The 21,793-nt window shown below is 47.7% G+C and overlaps 1 protein-coding gene across 4 annotated transcripts in view; it reads left to right on the top strand.

The window, feature by feature from the left end:
• The window catches only part of ZC3H12D (zinc finger CCCH-type containing 12D), a 45,479-nt gene that overhangs the window by 7,997 nt on the left and 15,689 nt on the right, over nucleotides 1-21,793 (top strand). For 2 of the 4 annotated variants that reach the window (XM_029223921.1, XM_029223924.1), the window contains 3 exons: nucleotides 1,875-2,088; nucleotides 3,014-3,187; nucleotides 10,555-10,929. In XM_029223921.1, coding sequence (XP_029079754.1) covers nucleotides 10,625-10,929 — 305 coding nt within the window. In that variant the 5' untranslated portion in view covers nucleotides 1,875-2,088; nucleotides 3,014-3,187; nucleotides 10,555-10,624. The remainder of the gene's footprint in view (nucleotides 1-1,874; nucleotides 2,089-3,013; nucleotides 3,188-10,554; nucleotides 10,930-21,793) is intronic. The other 2 variants (XM_029223926.1, XM_029223925.1) reach the window with 2 other exon arrangements.

Below are 21,793 nucleotides of genomic sequence, written 5' to 3'. Positions count from 1 at the left end.
GTGTGCCACTGTTCTCCAACTCTAATAGCTTTAGAGACATGTAGACATTGACCGAGTTACCTCTGCAAGTGGGAAGCTGCTGTCCTCTTTTCAGTCTACTGTAGACAGAGTCTAGTTTGGGGTGAGTGATACAGTACCTAAAATTGTAACCTCTGGCAAGTTACAACTGGGGAGGAATAACCTAAACAGTGGTGCAAATCTTTTGGCTTCTCAGAGTGGTGGCAGCTAAGTCATTTTAGCTGTAGAGGAATCAAGGTGAGATTTCTTTAAATCAGATTATGTTATTTAAAGTCACCAGATGGTGGCTCTTTTCTCAGGAAGCCAGCTAAGTAATAATTTTTCTGGTCTACATAACATCTCCAAGATTTCAGACACAGAATTCTAGGATGTCTGCCAAATGCTTACTTGTCTGATAGCTGAGCAGATTCAAGCATCTTTTTGGCGAAACTGTTAGCTGCTGGCCACTGTGGTGCCTGTCCTGTGCAGAGGTGCCACTCACCTGGGGTTGACACAGATCAGGATTCATAAGGTTCACCGCCCAGGTTCATCTTTTATTAAGTTCATAGCATGGTGGCACTTGACAATCTCCACAGAGAATTCCTTCCTTGATGGGTTTCTATCCTGTACGTAAAAATATTGTGGCTCAGAATCCGGTATTTGGGAGAGATGGTCCAAGGAGCCCCTTTGCAGTGTGTGGCTCTGAGTTCTATAGCTTTATTTGGCTAGACAGTCAGAGAACAAGGCTCTTGGACAACATTAGGTCATTTCCCCACAGAAACCCTCTTCTGAGTTGAGGGGTGACAATTCCGCTTTGACGGAGGCGTCCAGTAAAGAAGGGGCATTTGATGGCCCATGCCTCTTCTATAGGACTTGAGTTGAAGATATTATCTGATATGTTACTTAACATAAGGACTTTGATTGCTCCTAAAATTTAGTACCAGGAAAATATTTACTTCTCTTGAAAACTGTGCATGCTTTACTAGGGGGTGGGAGCTGAGAGGCTACACGTGACCATGTAAAGAGTGTATTTTGGGGATTTCCCTCGTGGTCCAGCGGGTAAGAATCTGTGCTCCCAATGCAGGGGGCCAGGGTTCGATCCCTCGTGTGGGAACTAGATACCACATACATGTGGCAACTAAGAGTCCGCATGCCCCCACTAAAGATCCCTCATGTGGCAACTAAACATGCCGCGATGAAGATTCCGCAACTAAGACCTGGCGCAGCCTAAATTAAAAAAAAAAAAAAAAAGAAAGAGTATTTTGGAGCCTGTCGGCCCTGGGTTTCAATCCTGACTCAGCCACTTACTGAGTGAACTTGGGCAGTTTAGTTACCCTTCCTCAACCTTGATGACCTCATCTCAAAAATGGGAATAATAATTCCTATGCGTAGAGCTATTGTGGGGATTAGGAAACTTTGATGGAAAGTTAACAAATATACTGCAGGGGCTGAACAAATGGCAGTTGTTTTTAGAAAATCCATTGTGCCCCAAATTTCAAAGCTATGATTAGTGTTCAAATGAAGTGACTATTTTCATCCAGTTCTAGTACATGTTCTTTTTTTCTTTGAATGATTTCTGATTATACTTTTATTCTTTATTAATTTTATGAATTTTCATCATTTAAAAAAATTGGAGTATAGTTGATTTACAATGTTGTGTTAGTTTCAGGTGTTCAACGAAGTGATTCGGTCATATATATATATATATATTTCAGATTCTTTTCCTTTACAGGTTATTACAAAATATTGAGTATATTCCCTGTGCTATACAGTAGGTCCTTGTTGCTTATCTATTTTATATATAGTAGTGTGTTGATGTTAGTCCCAAACTCCTAATTTATCCCTCCCCTCCTCTGATTGTACTTTTTTTTATTTAGATGATCCATTCTATAGGTGCTTCAATATTCCAGACTGCGTCCAATCTTCTGTGGGAGACAGATGGGGAATAAATAAAGAAAAGCAGCAAAGGTCTGGTAACTTGTGACTTTATTTCCTCGGCACCAACTCCCAGGATCTAAACTCAGCTTGACCATCTGGCCGACTGTGCATTTCTGGTCAAGTCACTTTAGGGGCGTTGTCACTTGCTGGCAGGTGGGCTGCTCTGGAATTTGATTGTGTTCCTTCCTCTTATTCTGACCCCTGATGGGCATCCTCCAATGCAGGAGATAACCACAGAGCTCGGGGTCTGTTGCCTGTACCTGTTGGGGCTGCAGCAAGCTGGGCTGCAGGACGCTGGGGTCACGGTGTCCAGGGTTAGGCTCCTCCTGCCACAGTGAGAGAGAAGCAGCTGCACACCCCATACAGGGATGCAGAGAGGGGAGCCCAGGGTCATATAATCCCCAACAGAGGCCAGTGCCCTGATCCTTGAGCTGGAAGGACTTTGTGACCTGCCTGGGACCCCTGTGATGGCAGGCACTTGCCCACACCCCCCTGCACCGAGTCTCCACAGCCATGTCTGTTCTCTCCCTGCCCTGCCCCCTCTTGGCTCCTGCATTCTGTATTTTTTGTTTGTTTGTTTGTTTTGTTTTGTTTTGCGGTACGCGGGCCTTTCACTGCTGTGGCCTCTCCCGTTGCGGAGCACAGGCTCCGGACGCGCAGGCTCAGCGGCCATGGCTCACGGGCCCAGCCGCTCCGCGGCACGTGGGATCCTCCCGGACTGGGGCACGAACCCGTGTCCCCTGCATTGGCAGGCGGACTCTCAACCACTGCGCCACCAGGAAAGCCCCATGCTGTAGTTTTGTTTGTGAAGTTGTGAGCACCCAGCCTCCTAAGGAGCATCTAGGTTCAGATGCTCTTCTCCTCTGGAGGCATGAGTGGGAGCAGCTGTGTCCACTGTCGGAGGCCAGAGAGCTCATGCTTTTGTCTGCGGCCAGCCCTGCCCTCACAGAGCGTGTTTTGCATGTGGTTGTTGAACTTTGATTCAGTGACTCATGCTGAAGCACAGGCTTTATCTCCCTCCCTCATCTGATTGCTTTCTTCCTTTCCTTTTTTTTTTTTTTTTTTTTTTTTTTTTAAGTGCAAAGCAAAACTACCTTTGCAGCTGAACATGACTCTGGTGAAAGGAAGTGGAGCTTTGGCCTGAAGTGGCTCCCCGGGCCTCCGGGACACCTGGCCAGCAGGGAGGACAGCGTGTGACCGCTGCTGAGGGGAGCACAGCATCCACTGTGAGGGCCCTCGACACGCCCTGCTGGTGAGTGCATGTCCCCTGGCCATCCTTCAGTGTGACAGAATGCTGTCAGACTTGGGTCCAGGGGTGGGAGGAGAGAGACAGAGCACACGGGGAAGGGGGGGCAGTTCTTGGATGCGTGGCATCCTAGCAATATCATCTCCTTCAATTACTTTGAGGGCTCAGTAGAAAACAATTAGGTAAGCATCTTTAACCTCCTTTGGGTGAAACCTTGCTCATTCTAGCAAAATTGTAGTTAATGTCAAGAGGGCTTTTGTGTACCTCCCTTGAAGGGTTGTCATAGGACTGAATGAGAATTTGTCAAGTGTGAGCACCATGTCTAGCACATAAAAAAATTCTCAGTAAGCTTTCTGTTATTATTTTTAAAAAGAGGGCTTTTGTGGGAGAAAGATTAATGAGAGGAAACTCTTCAGTTTAAGTAAAAACTCTTGCTGTGGTCTTTGAAGATGTTTTAATTTTATGAACTCAGAAGGACTAGAGCTCTCAAGCACATCTGAAACCTGTCTCCGTGCTCCTGAAAGTATCTTCTAGACTAGATGTTTTTTGGCAGGTGTCTAGTTTCCTGGCAGATCAGGAACGTTTGGCAGTGGCCCCAAATGCCATCTCCTCTAGAAGATGACCCTGTGGGCTTCAAGAAGGCCTGTGAGGACATGGAAATAAGTCTTCACCTGATAGCAGTGAATGTAATTTTGGCCAGTTCCCTGGAGCCATTAGAATGCTTGGCCACGAACCCTAAGATATGACCTCTTCTCCAGGGCCAGACGTTGCCAAGATGGGAGTGCCAACACCTGGCACGTGAATAGGTTGGGAGTGGCATTTTTTTTTTTTTTTTTTGTGGTACGCAGGCCTCTCACTGTTGTGGCCTCTCCCGTTGCGGAGCACAGGCTCCGGACGCGCAGGCTCAGCGGCCATGGCTCACGGGCCCAGCCGCTCCGCGGCATGTGGGATCTTCCCGGACCGGGGCACAAACCTGTGTCCCCTGCATCGGCAGGCGGACTCTCAACCACTGCGCCACCAGGGAAGCCCCAGAGTGGCATTTTTTTTTTTTAACATTTTTATTGGACTATAATTGCTTTACAATGTTGTGTTAGTTTCTGCTGTATCACAAAGTGAATCAGCTATACGTATACTTATATCCCCATATCCCCTCCCTCTTGCGTCTGGGAGTGGCATTTAGTAGAGGGTTTTGTTTTAAACTTTGCTTCAGAGTTGCCCTGGGATATCGATCAGGACTGTAAATACTTGTGTGTATGCTCGAAGTAACCTACGACAGCACACGAGAGCAGGAGACAAGTTTGAGGGGAAAACGAAAGACCAAGCCAGTCCACCCAGGCTCACAGCTACACTATTCACAACAGCCAAAGCGTGGCAGCAGCCCAGGTGCCACTTGGGTTGCTTGAGTGGATGGATGGATGGATAAACACAATGTGCTATATACGCACAATGGAGTATTATTGTTTCCTGCCTTAGAAAGGAAGGAAATTCTGACACCTGCTACAACATGGATGAACCTTGAGGACATTATGACAAATGAGAGAAGCCAGTCACAGAAGGACAAATACTGTATGATTCCACTTATATGAAGTACCCGGAGCGGTCAAATTCATAAAGACACAAAGTAGAACCGTGCTTACCAGGGGTTAAGGGAGAGGGTGGGGACTTAGTGTTTAATGGGGAGAAACTTTCCATTTTGGAAGATGAGAAAGCTCTGGAGATGGATGGTGGTGATGGTTGCTTAATGCCGCTGAAATGCACTCTTAAAAATCATTAAAACGGTAAATTTTATATTATGACCATTTTGCCACAATTTAAAAAAATTATAATTCCGTTAAAAAAAAAAAAAAGGCCAAACGCAAACCACATATCTTACGGGCTGAAGTCTTTGCCTCTCTGTGAATTCTTCAAACTCTGACAGCTTCCCTGAGGGCCTCTAGATCTGAGCTGAACCAGAAAACTTCGGCGTGGACCCTGTTTAGAACTTTCTCCTCAGCATGGTGGGTGACTTCTGATGGGTGTCTGTGGTAGGTTTCCCTGGAGCTGGCAAAGGCGACCCAGGAACGGACTTGGGGGTCAGTGTCGTGTGTTGAATGAGGGCTGGCCCTGCTCTGTGGCCGCCGAGCAGCCCTGGACTGCACCCTCTGGCAGGAATTGGGACGCCCTTGGGAGCCTAGTCTCTCCCATCCATTAGCTGTGGAATCCTGGGTACACCATCAAAACTTCTCTTTCCCTCAGCCTTGTCACCTGCAACGTGAGGAACTCTTTCCATGTCCCAGGGACTTGGGGATTTTCCAAAGGTGACATACCAGCAGGCACTTGTAACTAGAAAACACAGTGCCCATGTGAGCTGCTGTTTCTCTACAGCTCCTATCCCTCTCATTTTCTCATTCTTCTGTTTCTCATTTATTTTTTTCCTTAGGGGCTCTTCCAGCCAGAGGTTACAGGCTTTTTGGCCCAGAGCCCCTCCCTCTGGATTGGCTGATTCTAGAAGACCTGATCTGACCCCCATTGTTCCACTTGTGAGGTGTCCCTCCCCTCCTTTCCTGCTGTTCTGTCAGGTCCTGAACCCACCTCCACAGCCTTGACACTGAGCACAGAGCAGCGTGCCACACTGACCGTTGTCAGAGCTCAGGAGACCTGGGAAGATTTTCAAAGTGTCAGTAATCATCTGGGCTGTTTGTGACTTCCAGTCAAGATTGAGGAAGAAAACTAAGATGAAACTGTTCATACTTTCAGGTCTTAAAAATAGAAAGGAAAAAGTAGCTCTGGCAGTGGTGCAGCTCAAGGGCCGACACAGCTGAAGGGGGAGGGTTGTGACCTGAGGCTGTGGAGAGCAGCCTCCCACCCCCGTGTTCTCCCTTATTTGGAAATTTTATGAGGAAACGAAGTTATTTTAAAGTCTCAAGGAGAGGGGGGAAGCCTCTGAAGTAGGTGAATTCTTTCAGTTAATTTCGTGTAAAAACAGCCCTCCTGTCCCACACATAGCCTTTCAGAAGTCTGCTCAGAAAAGGAGCCCTGTTGAAACTTGAGGGTTCTGTGGGGAGCTGCCAAGGTCAGGGTCCCACTCCCTCTCCCCCGCCCCAGGGGAAAAGGCCAAGTTTTTTCAGTTTGAAAATGTTCATGTTTCTGTCATACCAGAACGCAAAGTCACAAAACAAATGTGGACTCTCCTCGTAGCTGTTACTTGGTGACCCAAGAGAAGTCACCTGACACAGTCGTATTTTGGTTTTTCCATTTCTGTGGTGGTAAGGTGTTGCCTCCGTCCTGAACACAACTCAAAGCAACCCATTATTTTGGGCATCTACTTATGGTCAATCTCTGCCATTTAGTAGCTTTATAGCCTTTACTCTGTACCACTCTGAACCTCAGTTTCTTCATCTGTGAGAAGGGAGTACTTTTATGTACCCTAACCACCAGGGATGATGGGAAGTTCAAGCAAGAGTCTCTACAAGAAAGCGACGTGGAAACGAAGAACAACGTGAATACAGACTTTTACGTTGGTGTTGCCTGTACTGTCCTTCTTCTCTTTCTTTTTCTCTCGTTTGTGTTCCCTCCCTCTTTTCTTTCTTCCACCCGTCCTCTCAAGCCTCCCTTCTCTCTCTCTTCCAAACCCAAATAAGTGCTACAGAGCAGGCGTAAGCAGGGAGGGGTAGAGGTGGGAGCGACTGGGGCCGCCAGGACTGGGAAGGTTTCTCGGAGGAGGTGACAGTGGGGTTCAGTCTGGTGGAGGAGGGGCAGGCGCTCTGCAGTGGGAAGGGCCCGAGGGGAGGCCTCCAGGCCTGAGAGACCAGAGTCTTTCAGGGACAGTGAACAATCCCTGGTGTGAGGCTGGCCTGCCGGGCAGGTGAGTGTCCCCTTCCTCTGTGGACATTGGGCCAAAGCTGGACCCTGGCCCAAGGGAACAACCTTCCTGAGAGAAAAGGACTGGCCACTGGTCAGGGAAAAGGTGAGACTGAACTAGAGGTATGTGGCCATCGAGACTGGAGAAGGGGTTGCAGCCGTTGTGAGGGGCCTTGCCTCTCATGCTGAAGGGTTTGACATCTACTATTAAGGACCCCAAAGAAATTTTGCTTATGTGGGTTCTAGCTATCTATGCATATGTACCTTATTAGAAACTAAAACTATGAAATTTAAAAATATTCATTTATTTTAAAATCAGAATAAACCAATTATATTAATATAAATGATGTATTTTATGAAAAAGAACTCTATTTTCCAAAACCCCCCAAATTTGTAAGAAGACTGGCACTGATTTACATTTTTTGCAAATCTCTTTAATAGCCAATTTAATAGAAGACCACTTGCTTCTCATATCTGCTTCCACATTCAAGCTGTCACAATATCACACAACACGTAGCCTCTGGGATACTTCATGGTACACTCGTGAGAGGATGAGGGTGAAAAAAACCCAAATTACACCTAAGCATTATTATGGAAATAGTTTTTACCTTAAAGACTCCCTGAAAGGGTCTTGGGCTCCCCCTGGACCCCACTTTGAGAACCACTGAAGTGGGCTCAGCAAATGCCTGGTGAGTGACAGCATTGTGAGTTCCCACAGCACTTTATCGAATAGCCTGCAGGGCATTTATCTCCTAGATTTGCAGCCATGTGTGCCTGGTGCTTAGCAAGAGGTCTGAGCCAGAAGCGCAGTTGTGCGCTCATTGATCTAGGGGCTGGTAGAGGGCACGAGGGGGAGGGAAGATGGCCTGGGCAGGGCCCTGACATTGAACGAGGGAGCAGAGGCTAAGGAAAGAGCTGGAAAGACTTAGGAGGAGACCCAGGCCAAGTTGTACAACCTAAGGGAGAAGAGAGTTTCAAGAAGGAGATGGTCTAAAACTTTTGGATTTAAAAATCACAAGGAATGGAGTGGTCCACAGAGTCAAAATTCGCAGAGAGTTTGCCTAAGGCGAGGCGTGTGAAGGTGCTGTTGGATTTGGCAGTTAGGATGTCATGGTGACCTTGGGGGCAGTTTTGGTGTTGCAGCAGTCAGTGGGCCAGGTGGGTGGGAGCTGACAAGTGGAGGCTGCAGGAGAGACCTCTCCATCCAGGAGGTTGGCTTACAAGTGCCCTTGACCTGCCAGCCCCAGGCATTGTGAGTCCTGCTTGGGTTCCAGCACTACAGGGAGATACCCTGCAGGAGAGGGAGCAGCCATGCTGGGAACCCAGAAGAGAGAATGTTGCAGAGGATTCCAACAAGAGACTAGGAACTGAGGATAAAGAACCTGTAATACTGAGGAGAGGATGATGTGAAATGACAGATGTGTGTGAATGTGCGCTGAGCATGAAGTGTAACAGGGTAAGATTGAAGAGCATCTAAATTTCCGTCATTTGGCATATGGATAAACACCATTCATTCATTCATTCAACAAATATGCATTGAGATTCAGCTGTGCCAGGCACTGTTCTAAATGCTGGGGTTACGGTGGGCAGCAGAACAGGTAAACGGGCAGGGAAAACTTTCCAAAATGCCTTTTTAGTAAGAAAAGTACGTTGCTAAACAATAAGTCCAGAATGATGCTATTTATGTGAAAATCACCTCCTTTAAACAGTATATGTGTGTATCTATTAGATATGCAAGTAAATGCATAGAAAAAACTCTAGAAGGAGACAGGAGAGGCAAGTGGGATTTGGGGTATGTATGAAGAGACCTTATATCTTTTTATTTGCTATACCTCTACATTGCTTCAATTTTTCACACTCAATATATTTTCGTGATTATTTCTATATTTTAAAAGGCTTTTTGAAAGATGTAGGTCTCTGTGAGTAGAAAAGAGAGAAAAGACAGAGGGACCCAGTCTGTCCAGAGTGTCCCCTTTGGCTCACTCATCTTTTTCTTGTAAACATCTGTCAGGCTGCAGCCCACTGTCCAACACTACCCCAAAGGTGCAGGCCAGGCAGTGATGGCTGAGTGGAAAGGATCAAATTTGGGTTAGGCCCTTCTATTTTAGAGGTTCAGTACGATCTGAGTTCATTGCTAGGGAAAGCTGTGCCAGTGCACAGAGCTGAATTTAGGTCAGAGCGTTGTGTTTCTGGGAATAGAATTCACCAAGGGGCGTTTTCCCCTATTTAAGCCGCGGAGCTGTATTAGTTTGCCAGGCCTGCCATGGCAAAATACCACAGACTTGGTATTTATTTTATGCACGTATAATATGTATACAATCGGCCCTCCATATCCTCGAATTCAACCAATTGTGGATTCAAAATATTCGAAAAAAAAATCCCAGGAATTTCCCAGACCCAGGCCCTGGAAGGCTGAGCCCCTCACCTGCTCTGGCCCTGGAGAAGCTGTCCCGCCACCTGTCCTCCTTCCTGGCTTGGTGGGGGCCTGGCTGAGGGGCAAGACTGACCCACGGAGGAAGGGGGAATCTGTACCTGCTGCTGCTTCCTCTGTCTTGGCTAACCCCCGTTCCCCCTGAACAGCTAACCAAACTCAAAGAGTTCCCAAAGCCTGAGACCTGCGCCATTCAAGCAAAACTTAAATTTCCCACGCCCTGGCAACTGTTTACATGGCATTACATTGTATTAGGTATTTGGCATAAGTAATCTAGAGAGGCTTTAAACTATACCGGTGCGTATGCTTAGGTTGTATGCAGATACTAAGGCATTTTATATAAGGGACTTGAGCATCCACAGAGTTTGGTATCTGCAGGGGTCCTGGAGCCTGCCCCCTGCCCCCAATACCAAGGATGACTTTATAGATTTATTTTTAAAATTTTAATTTATTATTATAATTATTATTACTATTATTATTATCATCACCTCCTCACAGTTCAGGTGGCCAGAAGCCTGAGATCACAGTGTCGGTGGGGCTGGTTTCTTCTGAGGCCTCTCTCCTTAGCTGGTAGATGGCCTCTTTCCCCTGTGCTTTCGCATGGCCTTCCCTCTGTACCCAACTGTGTCCGGATCTCCTCTTCTTATGTGGACACCAGTCTTATTGCATTAGGGCCCACTCCACTGACCTCCTTTTACCTTAATCACCTCTTTAAAGACCCTATCTCCAAATAGTCACATACTGGGGAGCTGGGGGCTGGGCTTCAACATATGAATTTGGCGGGGGGAACAATTCAGCCATAGCAGAGCCTCAAAAACATTTCTTTGGCCTGTGCACAAATGTCCCCAGGGCTGGGTGGCCTGCTCAGCGGCTCTGGGTCCCTCTGGCCCCCTTGCGGGACCGGGAGTGGGGTGAAGGCCTGGGAGAGCCACTAGTACAGGCACCGTGGTTGCATCACGGCTCTTCAAGCACACTGAGCCACTGAAACTCCTCAGGGGACCAGGCCCCGACGTGACTTCCTGACAGATAAGTGGGGGGAGAGAGCACCCATAATTCACCTCCTCTGCCCAGGAAACACCTGATGGATGCCTTTTCTCTCTAGCTCATGCCGGTAGGGCTCTGCCAGGAGGAGGCCGGCGGCAGGACCCTCACGGGGGCCCAGCTGGCACAGCATGGAGCGCTCGAGAAAGATGGAGTTCTTCCAGAAGCTGGGCTACGGCCGGGAGGATGTGGTCAGGGTGCTGGGCAAGCTGGGCGAGGATGCCCTGGTCAACGACGTGCTGCAGGAGCTGATCCAGACGGGCAGCCGGCCCAGTGCCCACGAGGGCAGTGCCGCGCCCCTGCTCGTTCCCAGGGGCTCCTGTGGGAACCCCGACTCTGCCCAGCGCGGGCTGAGGGCGGACCCGGAAGAGGACAGAGGAGGCCCAGCCAGTTCCTTGCGACCCATAGTGATCGACGGCAGCAACGTGGCAATGAGGTAGCTTTCTTCGTCCCCTAACCGCGGGCGGGGAGAACTGCCCTTCTTCTCGGTGGGTCTGTCCGAGGAGCTTTGGAGCCCATGGATGGGGCTTGGAATCCCCATTCCATCCCTCAGTAGCTGTGTGGCCTTCAATAAGTCAGTTAACCCCTCTGAGCCTCACTTCCTCCATCTGTAACGTTGGTCTACAAGCTCCATAGAAGGTAATTGTAAGAACTGGAGCTGCACAGAAATGCCTAGGGCAGTGCTGGCACAAAGTAAGTGTTCAACAAACGGCAGCTTTTATCGTACTAACTCAGGAATAATCGGGGAAGAGCCTAGAGCTGGGCCTTGGTGAGCATGGCTCCCTGTCTGGTGTCTGTCCCTGACCAGCTGTGTGACTCTGGGAAAGCTGGGGTATCTCAAGGTTCCTCCTCTGTGACACAGGTCAAGAGAGAACTCTTCTACTCCCCTCAAGGTTATGAGAAGCAGATGTGAAAACGTGATACTTGAACCGTGCTGGAAGCCCTCTGCTGGGGGTTGTGAGCTGTGCTGGTGGCGGCCCTGGTGGTGGAGTGGCTCCCTAGCTGGGTGCGGGAGGTGTGCTTGTGGCCCCTGAGCTCTAGAGGCAGTGTTATACTGGTGTATTGGCATCTTGTGTGTTTCGGTGATGAGAGCTTCGCGCCCCAACTCATCTTTCCTGGAGAGGCCAAGTTCAGCTGAGAGAGAAGCTCTGCAGCTTCACCCACACTCCGCACTGGGCACGGAGGAGGCTTTGCCCAAACAAGCGCATTATTTTACTGTTTGGCTTAGCTGCAGCCCAGCAAAGGGCAGAGCCATAGGAAGTCGGTCACTCACAGCTACAAATAGACGCACGTCCGTTTCCAAAAGCTGAGCCACAGTGGATGGAGAAGAGCAGTGTTATCGGCGCTGAATGTGTCAACAGGGTATTCTTTGGCTGACAGACCGAGTGGTTTTCCCTGAAAATTTGGGCTCGCTTTTTTGTTTGTTTGTTTTTAAATTAAAAAAAAAAATTATTATTTGGTTGCGCCAGGTCTTAGTTGCAGCAGGTATGCTCCTTAGTTGCGGCATGCATGTGGGATCTATAGTTCCCTGACCAGGGATCGAACCTGGCCCCCTTGCACTGGGGGTGTGTGTGTCTTAATCACTGCGCCATCAGGGAAGTCCCTGGGCTCACTTTGGATTGGGCGCTGCAGGATAGAAGTGTGGAAAGGTTAACTCAAGATGGCCCAGGCTTGGGGGTAGTTCCAATATGCCCTGCTTGGTGTGTAGGACAAGTTCATTCAAGCGTTCATTCAAGTTTTAGCCAGCCTTGATTATGTCAATAGGCAATGGAGCCCTGCCTTTTCCCTGGGGCCTAGGAGCTGGTCCTTCCGTCTGTAAGGCATTCTCACACATGCTCTGTGGAGGCACCAGATAGGTGAGACTCTGAAATCCTGCTTAATTCAAGATCTCTGGGGGAGTTAAAGGGATTTTAAAGAATCCAGTAGGTTCTGAGCATCCTAGGAAGAAAGTCTGCTGGGTTCTGAGAGGGGCCTGGCCTCTGCCTGGTCTGGATGAGGCATCTCTTCCTCTAGACATCAGTAGAAAGACATGGGTTACATGTAAAGATTTTTTTCGATATGGACCATTTTTAAAGTCTTTATTGAATTTGTTACAATATTGCTTCCGTTTTGGTTTCTTGGCTGTGAGGCATGTGAGATCTTAGCTCCCCTACCAGGGATCAAACCCGCACCCCCTGCATTGGAAGGCAAAATCTTAACCACTGGACCGCCAAGGAAGTCCCTGGCTTGTATTTAAAGTAAGATGATATTGCTTAAATCGAAGACCTTTCCAGTCCTAAGATTATATGAGCTCTCCGATTCCAGATCAAAAGAGCAGAATGGCTGCAGGGTAAAACAACTACTTCAGGTGCTACAGGAAAGCATTCTCTCTTTGGGGACCAGACTTTTTTTTTTTTTTTTTTACTATTTATTTATTTATTTGGCTGCACTAGGTCTTAGCTGCGTCACGCAGGATCTTCGTTGCCGTGTGTGTTCTGGCATGTGGGATCTTCTTAGTTGCGGCATGCCAACTCCCAGTTGTGGCATGTGGGATCTAGTTCCCCGACTAGGGATCGAAAGGAGGCGCCCTGCACTAGGAGCGCAGAGTCTTAGCCGCTGGACCACCAGGGAGGCCCTAGGGACCAGACGTTTTTTAGGAACGGCTACAATAGGGTGATGGTAGAGGGTTTTCTTTTGATGAAAGTCTCTGTTGCTGCTTGGAATTCACATTTAAATCACGTCCTCTATTTGCACATGACCTAGACGTGTTCTGGGTAAATCCATTTAGTCCCACCCCGCCCTTACCTCCTACGATTGTAATTAGTCTGTGGCTTACAAATGGAAACCATCTCTCAGGCTTATTATGAACGTGTGTGTGTCAGAACATGAATTCTTTCAGACTTGTGCTGCCTAAAAACGACCTCAGATACCTAGAACACATGTATTTGTGTGTGTTCTCAGGGTGTGTACGTACATATATGCACATACACACAAACATCCCCTCCCCTGCCCCCCTGAATCCCCTTAGTTAGGAACAAAAAGAGAAATTTCACAGCTCCCTGATGGTGGGACTTAATTTGTTCAAAGGCACGTCTGGGAGAGAGTTGGGGTCTGATGTTCAGATCCACACCCGCTCCTTCTCCTACAATAACACCTCCCGTGTCCTCCAACCAGAGTTTCAAGAGGACCCCTGACCTCAGGCTCTGCCAGATCCTCGTTTGTAAAGGATAGCTCCCAGTGTGGGGTGCATCTTTAAAGGGGCCAGATTATTGAAACCCAGCATGGTGTCTACTCGTTATCTGCTGACCTCAAAACTCAGTTAACCTCAGAAACATGGTTTCTGAAAATTCTCCTTCGCTGAAGTTTTGTAGTATCGCAGGCATTGCCATTCTCTGTTTTTGAAGATACTGCTGCTTCATGTGCTGTCTGGTCCTGGAAGGAGTGGGGAGGAGCCTAAAAGACAGGTTGGGATGCATGTCCTTTCTGCCCTGAGCAGGTGAGAAGCGTGTCTTCTGTTGGCAGCAGCATCCTATAGGGTGCCTGTTGCCGATTTGCTGACTGTGGCTTTGTCCCCTGGAGCCTGGGACTGTGTCTGCCTTTGCTCACAGAGAACAAGAGCCTGACTTTTCAGCCATGTTTTTTTTTCTCATTATCTTTGGGAAGTTGTGTTTCAGTGGCTCTTTAAAGACCAAAAAAATCTGTATTAGTTTCTATTGCTGCTGTATCAAAATTACCACACAAATGTAGTGACTTAAAACAGGACAAATGTATCGTCTCGTAGTTCTGGAGGTCAGAAGTCTGGCCTGGGTCTCCCTGGGTTGAAATCAAGGTGTCGGCAGAGCTGTGTTCCTTTCTGGAAGCTCTAGGGGATGATATGTTTTCTTGCCTTTTCCGGCTTCTGGAGGCCACCTACATTCCTTGGCTTATAGCCCCTTCCATCTTCAAAGCCAGCAGTGGCCTGAAATGATTTACAAAAAGTAGAATCTGTATACATATATTGGCTCCCTTGGGAGAAGATCCACAGCTTCCAATAGCTACTTAGAAGGTCTGTGATCCCCAAAATGTAAAGAAACACTGATGTAGAATGAGCAGTTCTAGATAATGTCATGCTTTACGGCAGGGCGCTAAGCCTCTCCATTAGCACAGAGAATGTGAGAGGGGGTCATCTGTCCTTGCCTCTGACCATCTGAGTTGAGAGAGGAAAAAGCACAGGAAGGGCCTAGAAGGGCTTGGCCAAGACCAACACTGGCTCCATCAGACCCTGGCCTCCAGCCTTGTGCTCTGACCATACCATCACTCTAGGAGTTTCCATGGGCTCCTCTCCCCAGAGCCTCAGAATGTGTAGCCCAAGTCTATTTGTAGTGGCTGAACCTAGTAGGCCTGGGGTGGCTGCTCTCTGGAGATCGGCAGTGAGGGTCACTGGCCAAGTGCTTTTTAAAATAAGTGGGAATGTATTTGTTCAGAGCATACATCTTGTTCAAGTCATTTCGAAAGGACCATACCACCCTATTCCAAAAACCTCCCATCTCCTCACTGTAACAACAAAAGGAGTCTATTTGGTTCTTACAAGCAGGAGCAATGGCTTCATTTATCATTTCCTAAGTGGTGGGTCAACTTCAATGTGAATTCTAAGTTGCAGTGGCAGGCATGTAAGATTGGGACCTGGGAAGCAGGCCTCATGCTTGTCCGTAGTTTTGCTGAAATCCTTGTATTTCACGTAGGAAGCTAGGGAGGTCAGGAGCAGGGGACAGAACATAGGGCTTAAGAGTCCGAGGATCTGAGTTGTGACCTCTAGCCTAGGGCTGCCCAATAGCGCAGCTCCCTGTGACGATGGAAAGTTCTTTACCCGCACATGGTGGTCCATATGGTGGCCGCTTGCTACATGGGGCTGCCAAGCACTGGAAATGTGGCTGGTGTGGCAGAGGAGCTGAATTTCCAATTTTATTTCTTTTGAATTAACTTGAAGTGTAAATAGCCACATGTGGTGAGTGTCTGCATAATGGACGGTACAGCTGTAGCTCCTCAACTTACCTACTGTGTGACCTCCACATGCGTCACCTGACCTTTTTAAAAAATGTTTTTAAATGTAATTTAATTTTTTATACAGCAGGTTCTTATTAGTTATATGTTTTATACACATTAGTGTATACATGTCAATCCCAATCTCCCAGTTCATCCCAGTACCCCACCCCCCACTTTCCCCCCTTGGTGTCCATACGTTTGTTCTCTGCACCTGTGTCTCTACTTCTGCCCTGCAAACCGGTTCATCTGAACCATTTTTCTAGGTTCCACATATATGCGTTACTATACAATATTTGTTTTTCTCTTCCTGACTTACTTCACTCTGTATGACAGTCTCTAGGTCCATCCACGTCTCTACAAATAACCCAATTTCGTTCCTTTTTATGGCTGAGTAATATTCCATTGTATACATATACCACATCTTCTTTATCCATTCGTCTGTCGATGGGCATTTAGGTTGCTTCCGTGACCTGGCTATTGTAAATAGAGTCACCTGACTTTTTTGAGCCCTGTTTATACAGGTAAGAGGTTGGACTGAATAATAATAATCTTATGTACTTTCTCATCTCTAACATTCTAGGACTCAGGGTGATTACTTTATGCATGTGTGAAAGAAATAGATGCATTTTTCTCATAAAGGAATGTCTCTTCTTCTGCAGAGGTTCAGAGAGAGTAAGTAACTTGCCACAGGTCCCAGAGCAGTAAGTGCCAGGCTCTGGCTTCAGTGCTCTTTCCATTTCCCCAGCACTGTGTATCTTTGGGCTGCCAATTCCATGTATCTTTGGTCTCAGAGTGGGAGACCCTGACCCCATAAACTTTTATTCCGGGGCCAGAGCCTTCCTGTGCTGCCCAAAGTCCTCCCCAGGCACAATGAGCTCCAGACGTGCCCGCTGCAGACAGGACACGCCAGACCCCTCTCCCTCACCAGGGGCCAGGATGCCCCTCCTGCAGCAGCCAGCCTGTTGGGAACCCTCAGAAGGTCATGTGCATTGAATGGTGGCTCTGCTTGACCAGCAGCACAGAGACGGATTTTCAGTCCCTACACCTTCAGGGGTGTGTGCGTACGTGTATGTGCATGTGGGCATGTGCAGGAAGGAGGAAGCTGTGAGCCGAGCACTGGAGTCACTGTACGCTTGGCCTTAAGAAAAATGTCCAGAGATTTTAAAAAGGTGACTTTCGTTGAAAGCATGTGACCAGCTGCACCGTGGTGTTTGGGAAGAATGTTGCTTCTCGCTGCCGACTCTTGCCAACATTTTCTTGCCTGGCAAACTCACAAATACCCACACGTACTGCAAGTACCAGTGGTGTATGTTCTGTAGGCAAATTTAGGAAAGGAGTGAGTTGAAGGCTTTCAGCCTGGGGAAAAAACACCTGATAATTTCACATCCTCTTACTGGCCTTGACAAGGGTTTCATTTGAGTGTTTCCTCATTTGGGGGTGTACAGGGTTTTTTGTTTGACTTGTTGTTTACCTTTTTAAACTCTTAAAAACCTTAACAGAATCTGGCGTATTCTGGAAAAACAAATCTTCAGTGATGAGAGAGCTGAGGTTGGCAATGGGAGGTTTTCATCAGGCCCCTCTCAGTGGGTGTAGGGGGCACACTCCTGGGCTGGGGGTCCAACCTGCCTCTCAGCCCCTGAATGGACTCCAACCAACGTTGGCCTTGGGTTCCCACCTAAGTCTGCACCCATTTCTCCTTTTATGAGATGAGGGAGCACCCTCTCTCAGAGGTCACCCCCTGTCTCCCTGCTGACCTGAGCTGGGGAAATCTCTTGGTGGAAGGGCTAGAAACTCCAGGTTCAGAGTGTTTGCAGTTTAACCCCAAGTAAGAAACAGAGTCAATCAGTGTTAGACCTTTACATCTCACACCCCAAAGGAATCTCCGCTTGTCTTTCCTTTCGTCCCATCCCCAAACCACCGCCTCGCTCTTCATAAGACCGTCTGCTGGCTTCTGCAGAGACTTCTTGGGCAACAGTTAATGATACAGGGGCGTTCACTTAGATTGTCAGTTACTGTAAATGGCTACGCGCTGATGGTGGCTGCCCAGGCACACTTGTCAGGCAGGATTTGCCTCAGGTACCTACCCACTTCCGTTACCACCTCCCTTTGTTCAAATCCTCTCACTCCTGTTTCCTTTTCCCGAGGCCTGGCGCTCAGCTCTCTGCCTGATAAACTGGTTCTCAGTGGCTTTTAATAAGCGCTAAGGTCCCTCCCCCAGCTCGAGCATTTTAACAGCTGGTAATTTTTTAAAGTTTTGATTGGAGAACAGTTGATTTACAGTGTTGTGGACAGGTGGTAATTTTTGCTCCGAAGGAGCTGCTGTCTGGGTCCCAGGAGCAGAGACTGGAGAGGGGCAGGAATAAATCGAGATGGGAAGGAAGAGTTTGCAGCCCAACAGATTAGGCTCTGAGATCAGCAAGCCAGCACATGGCTTTGCTTTGGTTTCCTCAAGGGTGAAATGGGGCCAATGTCACTTCCTCAAGGGCTTCTTGCAATGATTAAATTAGGCACACGTGCAAAGTGGTCAGATACACAGGACTCTGTTAAGAATGAGCTCCAAGAAGCTGGGGTGAGGTCTGCCTCATTCACTGCTCCCCAGGCCCCCAGCACAGCGCCCTGCTGACGGGGATGTTCACAGCTGCATGCTGAGCGAGCGGAGAAGCAGCCCAGGGGAAGGGGTGCCTCTGGCTAACGTACTTCCCATTTGTACGTGGGGTGTGGGCTCCCAGGGTGACCGCTGAACTTTATTACCTGACTGAGAGCTCTGCCGTCTCCTAGAAACAGAGCCCCACGTGGTGAGGAGGTGACCCCTGCTTGTGGCATCAACCCTGCCATTGCTCAGGGCTTTCTGTGGCCAGGACTAGGGCAGCCATGATGGGGTTTTGAGGTTGGTAAAAAAAGACATGGCAAGGACTGAACATAGATAATCTTCACATTTCTAGAGACCAGAAGGCTCATGAGGCTGGGGTAGAGTGTGTGCAAAACGGTGGACCTGAATGAAAAATCCTCCATTCCAGAGAGACCAACTTAGGGGTTCTCAGGGCCAGTCCCCAACCTCCTTGTGCCTGGAATTCAGGCTGGAAGTGAGGGTACCTCTGAGGGAGAGAGGGAAGATACTGGCCACACTGATGGGAAGATGTACACTCCCTCCATCTTCCACTGGTCTGGGGGGTACGTATCTGTCCTTTGGAGCCTCTTGGTTGGGGTCTGCCATCTTGGAGTCCTGTATCAGAGAGGCCGTGGGGCCAGTTTCTGCTGCATGAAGCTGATGGTGGCCCCATTCCTCAGCTCTTCTCTTCCTGAATCTCTGCACCTCCAACTGCCTCCCCTCCACCTGCCTCTAGAGTCACTGGAACTCGTCACCCTGCTCCCCATTGCCCATTCACAGGGATGGGGTGCCTGATACCTCTGATGGGTGTGAGATTTATACCTCCCAACCCCCGTCCCAAGTCACACACCCATCAAAGGCATCAGGGATGGAAAGTTGGCTTTTGAACAGTTAAAGACAGATAGGTAGTCACAGAAAAGAGAGCAATCAAGAAACAAATTTTAGGGACTTCCCTGGTGGTCCAGTGGTTAAGACTCCACGCTCGCAATGCCGGGGGCCCGGGTTCTATCCCTGGTCGGGGAACTAAGATCCTGCAACCCGCATGCCACATGGCACGCCAGAGAAACAAATTTTAAAAGAATTGTGGCAACGATATGTTTTCTTGAGAATGGACTGTGGGCACTTTGCTGCGGCCAAGAGATACATATGCTCGGGGGCGGGCTGGGAGTGTGGGTATCATCAGATGTTCACATCACTGCTGCAATGTGCACAGAGCACAGACCTTATTTTCTATGATAGATGAAATCTCTTCGCCACCTTCTAGGTAGCGGGAAGGAGCAAACTTTACACTTGCCCGTCTGTGATAGCTCAGTGTCTTCTGTCTTCTGGAGGACTCAGGCTTCATGTTTCCTCTCCCTTCCCCTGCCCCTCTCCCAAATGGCATCTGGAGGCTTTTGAGACCTGGTGTTGTCTGGCAGAGGGGTCTGGGACGGTCACCGGGCTCCTCTGCAGAGCAATGGGCTGGCCTGGCTTCCGGAATGGTCAACAGAGAGGGTCATCGGTCCCATTTGTCCTTTTGGGGAACCATGCTGGCTTAAAGTGCTGTCCATTCCCAGGCTGCGTGAAATCCTCCAGGCCCGGGGAAGCAAGGGATCCAGGGGTGTCGATTCCAGTTCACCTATCCGCCACTTTCCTCCACGGCAGCTCTGTAGCCCTGTGGGAGGCTGCACCTACTGAAACCACGATTTCTCTGAGAGGCTTGCGATAGACCCAGGCTGTGCTGAGAGAAAAGCCTTCAGCCTCCTGTTCACATCCATCGCGGTGTCGCCAGCCCTCCCATCCCCTCATGGCTCAGCGAGTGGGGCAGGCCTGGGGGGCAGGGTAAGGACGCTGTGAGTGGCCCCTCATTCTCCCTCCGTCTCCTTGTTTTGCAACTTCTGCTGGGGCCGAAGGGACTAGCTTTCCATTTCCTCTTCCTTTTTACCACAGAAGGCCCCATTGATTTTTTAAAAAACAAATTTATTTATTTGTTTTTGTTTTTGTCTGTGTTGTGTCTTCGTTGCTGCACGTGGGCTCTCTCTAGTTGCAGCGAGTGGGGGCTGCGCTTTGTTGCGGTGCGCGGGCTTCTCATTGCGGTGGCTTCTCTTGTTGCGGAGCACGGGCTGTAGGCGCGCGGGCTTCAGTAGTTGTGGCACGTGGGCTTCAGTAGTTGTGGCTTGTGGGCTCTAGAGCGCAGGCTTAGTAGCTGTGGTACATGGGCGTAGTTGCTCTGCGGCATGTGGGATCTTCCTGAGCCAGGGATCGAACCTGTGTCACCTGCATTGGCAGGTGGATTCTTTTATTTTTTGTGGTTTTTTTTTTACTATTACCATTTTTATTAGACACTCTTCTAAAAAAAATCCTAGTCTAACTAAAAATACTGAATTAGAAATAAGGGGTATTAACTGTAGGAAAAGAAGATATAAAAGTAGTATTATTGCTGATAATTAAAACAATGTATTACTTGAGAACAAAAACCACAAACCATTGGAGAGGAAATGCCCCAGAAATAGACCCTTGACTACATAAGAAAGTAATATAAGATGAAGAAAGGGCCACCAGTCAATGGGAAAGAAATTGGGTTATTCAATCAATTGTGTACAGAATCCAACTATCTACTTTGAAAGAGAAAAATTGCTTAGAGCTGCATGTTACATTCTACCACAAAACAAATTCTAAAATACTAAAAAGATAAATATGAAAAACAGTCATAAAACTAAAGAAAACAAAGTTGATTATTTATCATATCCTTGAATCAGTAATAATGTTCTAAACTCAGTTAAAAAAAAAAGAAACTGCAAAGAAAAAGATTGGTACACTTAAATATGTAAAAATCTGAAACTTCTGCATATCAAGAATTGTAAAATTACATGTCCAACAAAACTAGAAAAAACATTGGCAATAATATGACAAAAGCTTAATATCGTTAATAGGTAAGTGTTTTTACAAGTAAAAGAAAAAACAGGCATCCCCAAAGATATGCAATAGAAAAATAAGCAAAGAACATGAATAGAAAATTCACAGAGAAAAAACAATAGCTAATGAACATATATTTTTTTAACATTCAATCTCATCAGTAATCAAAAAATGCAAATTAAAGCAAGATTTCATTATTTGCCAATAAAATTACCAAACTGTTGAAATGACGCAGTACTCTAATACACAACTGGTGGGAATGTGAATTGGGACAGTCTCTCCGTAAGATAATTTAGCAATATGTATCAACACCCTTAATAAAAGTACTCAGGTTCTTTGACCTAGTAATTCTAATTTGAGGGAATCTATCCTCACGACATAATTTTGAAATACAAGTAGAGTTTTATGCACAAAGATGTTAACTATGTCATTATTTATGATGGCAAAAGACTGGGAATAACGTAAATGTTCAGTAATAATGGATTAAGTAGATAATGTAATTCTACATGATGAAATTACATTTACTACAAACTCTTTTTTTTAAACATCTTTATTGGAGTACAATTGCTTTACAATGGTGTGTTAGGTTCTGCTTTATAACAAAGTGAATCAGCTATACATAGACATATATCCCCATATCCCCTCCCTCTTGCGTCTCCCTCCCACCCACCCTCACTATCCCACCCCTCTAGGTGGTCACAAAGCACCGAGCTGATCTCCCTGTGCTATGCGGCTGCTTCCCACTAGCTATCTGTTTTACATTTGGTAGTGTATATATGTCCATGCCACTCTCTCG

The sequence above is a fragment of the Monodon monoceros genome, unplaced genomic scaffold (assembly GCF_005190385.1).
Source record: "Monodon monoceros isolate NGI ecotype Baffin Bay Population unplaced genomic scaffold, NGI_Narwhal_1 Super_Scaffold_15, whole genome shotgun sequence".
NCBI classification, from domain to species: domain Eukaryota; kingdom Metazoa; phylum Chordata; class Mammalia; order Artiodactyla; family Monodontidae; genus Monodon; species Monodon monoceros.
This window is presented reverse-complemented; position numbering and strand designations above follow the sequence as displayed.